Genomic DNA, 2,816 nt, shown 5'->3' with positions numbered 1-2,816 from the left:
ATATTAATAAAATGTTTTCACACGATATTGAATTATTTCCAATCACTTACCGATATTCCACTTTATAGCTTTGGTCACTGAAATTTTCCGGCATCACTTCTTCGTCCAGCAAGCCATTCGCCACCTGTGACGCACTGTCATTCGCTGGCGGTGGCAGCGTTACTTCCTCATTCACGTTAAAGGTGCACGTGCAGGATCCTTGCTCCAACAGAATGTTTGTGGGCGCGCAGTGTGTATCGCTGGCGCTAAGGCGCGCATAATGTAGGCCAGCACAAAAGAATGCCACACAGCAAAGCAAGACGGCCAAGAGCGCTAGCAAATATGAATCGGTGCGTAAAAATTTAAAACAATTCTCGCGCACTTTGTGGCGTTTTATACGCTGAAAGCGTACAAGCACAAGTCCAAGAATGCCAGCAAGCAGGAGCTGTGGAGAAAAACGAGAAAAAAATTGAAAAAATTTGTGATTAACAATTGTGTGGGAAAAATGTCTGAACAGTCTTGCAAATCTAAATTTAAATTCTTGCATACATGGCATCCGATTATGGGGACCAAAGTGTTAAGCGAAAGTCTTACTGATTTCTTTGGCTGCCTTATAAGGTACACCCTTTTCTCTACCTGGTTTACCTCCCACCAAGTGAATGTTGTAGGTTTCTTGCAACGGCGCACACTGAGAAAAAAAGCGTAAATGTGTGAAAAAAATCTGCCCACTATTTATTCAGATCGTAACCGATTTCGATCACTTTTTAATGCTTGTTATTGATTTTACTTTTAGATGCGCCGATAACTTTGTAGCTAGTGCTAAGTGTTAATTGTAATTTTGATTATAATAAGTAGAAAATAATAATAGAAAAAACGTTTAGCTAGTGATACGCTTTGTTGAGTGATCGCGAAAGATTCTCATTAAACTAACCCAAGTTAAAGATTCTAGTTAGACTTCATAATTCATTTTGAAAAGTAAAATGAAGGCCACGATCATAACTGAAATTAGAGCGCGCGGCCACCTAAAACCACACCCATTAAAAATTCAAAGTCCAAACTTTATGAAAACTTACCCAAAGTCCGCCAACAGGGAAAGTAAATAAATAAATAAATATCTAATCGATCTATATAGTACTGCATTTAAAAGAAAAACGTTCTGTCTAGTTATCTAGTATGTTGAACAGTGCTCTGTTCGGAAGCCTTCGAAATAACCGTACAAATATTAAAATTATTCACTTACCACCAAGCCGCTCCAGTAGGGATTATATTGTATGGCCGTATTGGGTGCCAAGCAGAATATCCATATTGCTAAGAATGATATTAGTAGACCAACTAATATTTCCAGTATGAGCAACCAGCGGGCAAGATTCGGATATTTAAAATTCAATGGATTTGGATGCTGAGAAGCTGTTGTGTACAAAGAACGAACCATTTTAGAAATATGTATGTATGAACTTGTTTTAATTTTGTTTGATAGAAGTGTTGTTTGTTCGCTAAAAGTTTCTTGTCTACTAACCGCGCTCACTTGAGTGGGGGCCTAACAGACCGACTATGATCAAATCGTTTTAGTTACACTACTAGTTTATTACTTACATTAGTATATACATACTTACATATATTACATTAGATTACAAAAACAAGATTGCGTTTGTTGTTGTTTATTGATGATGATTGCCTTTGCCAGTTATTAACATACATAGTACTACGGAAATAAATTGGCTACAATGCAGCGGTGCAATTACAAGTAAAAAGTCAATGAGCTTATGTAGTTTTGTACGTATAAATTGTAGTAGCATGAACTTAATTATAAGTAATATGTATTTGATTAGTAATTAATTTTGTTTTATATGAATTAAGGAGGTTCACTCTTATTTTTTCAATTTTTTTATTGCGTTATTTTACTGTAGAGCTTTCTTCTAGCGAAGTCATATATTAAAGGCGACCCACCCTAGTGCAGCTCATTCGGTATGAATAAAGCCAATTAACTTTGAGTTAGTATGTAAAAGTACAGAGTCATCTGAGTAGTAATAAAAGGATTAATGAGATCAAGCAATAGGTTATTAAGAATATACATATTTGATAAGCAATTACGGCAGTAAGTGTATTAAGATCACGCAAGTTTAATCACCATTGGAAACACATGCATATCAACTAATCCAAGTGTAAACGTTTAACAGTAATAATATTTTTTTTTGATAAAAAGTCGAATCCAGTTTCCTTTTTTTTAAGTTGGTTATTGCACTACATTTATAGTATGCAAACGATCAAACACCTTGCCACTTACCTGGATATGATTTGTTATTTACAACTAGCATGCGACTGTGCCTTAAACTATTTCTTGTTGGAGTGTGGCGTCCGGCGATTTTACTACCTTTTATATTCTGCGGTACTGTCGTGGACATGTAGACGGCCTATAATGGGATAAGAACAAAGGTATACAATAAAACATTTTGTTTTAAAAGGCACTATGGTTAATACAATGAAACGAGGAAATATAGGATTTGGGGTTAGTTTTGGCCTTAGCTGAGAGGAACGAGCCTCCAACTGAAACACAGCACCGAGTACCTCGAAATAAAATAAGATAACAAATTGTCGTGGCGTCTGAACATAGAGGAGAAGGCGGAGAGAGCCTCGGTTGAATTCAATGCATGTAAAAGGATACCTGGGCTGCCTACAGCCTTCCCTTTCATACATACCCACATACTAGGGTAGCCAACTCATATTTGAGAATTCCCCGATTTCAATAATGAAATTCCCAGATTTTGCCCGAAATTTCGTAAAATTCCCCAAACATAGATGTGTCCTTATTTACAAAAAAAAAGTGTATGTTTTTTTTT

General features: G+C 36.2%; 1 protein-coding gene across 2 annotated transcripts in view; it reads right to left on the bottom strand.

Annotated features, from left to right (window-relative positions):
• Positions 1-15: 15 nt before the first annotated feature.
• LOC108375451 (rho GTPase-activating protein gacK) overlaps positions 16-2,816 on the bottom strand; it is a 17,012-nt gene continuing 14,211 nt past the window's right edge. The window contains exons 3-5 of one of the 2 annotated variants that reach the window (XM_017631582.1): positions 2,351-2,390; positions 1,220-1,386; positions 16-424 (exon numbers count right to left, since the gene is read on the bottom strand). In XM_017631582.1, coding sequence (XP_017487071.1) covers positions 47-424; positions 1,220-1,386; positions 2,351-2,390 — 585 coding nt within the window. In that variant the 3' untranslated portion in view covers positions 16-46. Of the gene's footprint in view, positions 425-1,219; positions 1,387-2,263; positions 2,391-2,816 lie in introns of both variants that reach the window. The other variant, XM_017631581.1, reaches the window with a different exon arrangement.

The sequence above is a fragment of the Rhagoletis zephyria genome, unplaced genomic scaffold (assembly GCF_001687245.7).
Source record: "Rhagoletis zephyria isolate East Lansing unplaced genomic scaffold, Rhagoletis_zephyria_1.1 Rzeph_scaffold_08960, whole genome shotgun sequence".
Classification (NCBI taxonomy): domain Eukaryota; kingdom Metazoa; phylum Arthropoda; class Insecta; order Diptera; family Tephritidae; genus Rhagoletis; species Rhagoletis zephyria.
This window is presented reverse-complemented; position numbering and strand designations above follow the sequence as displayed.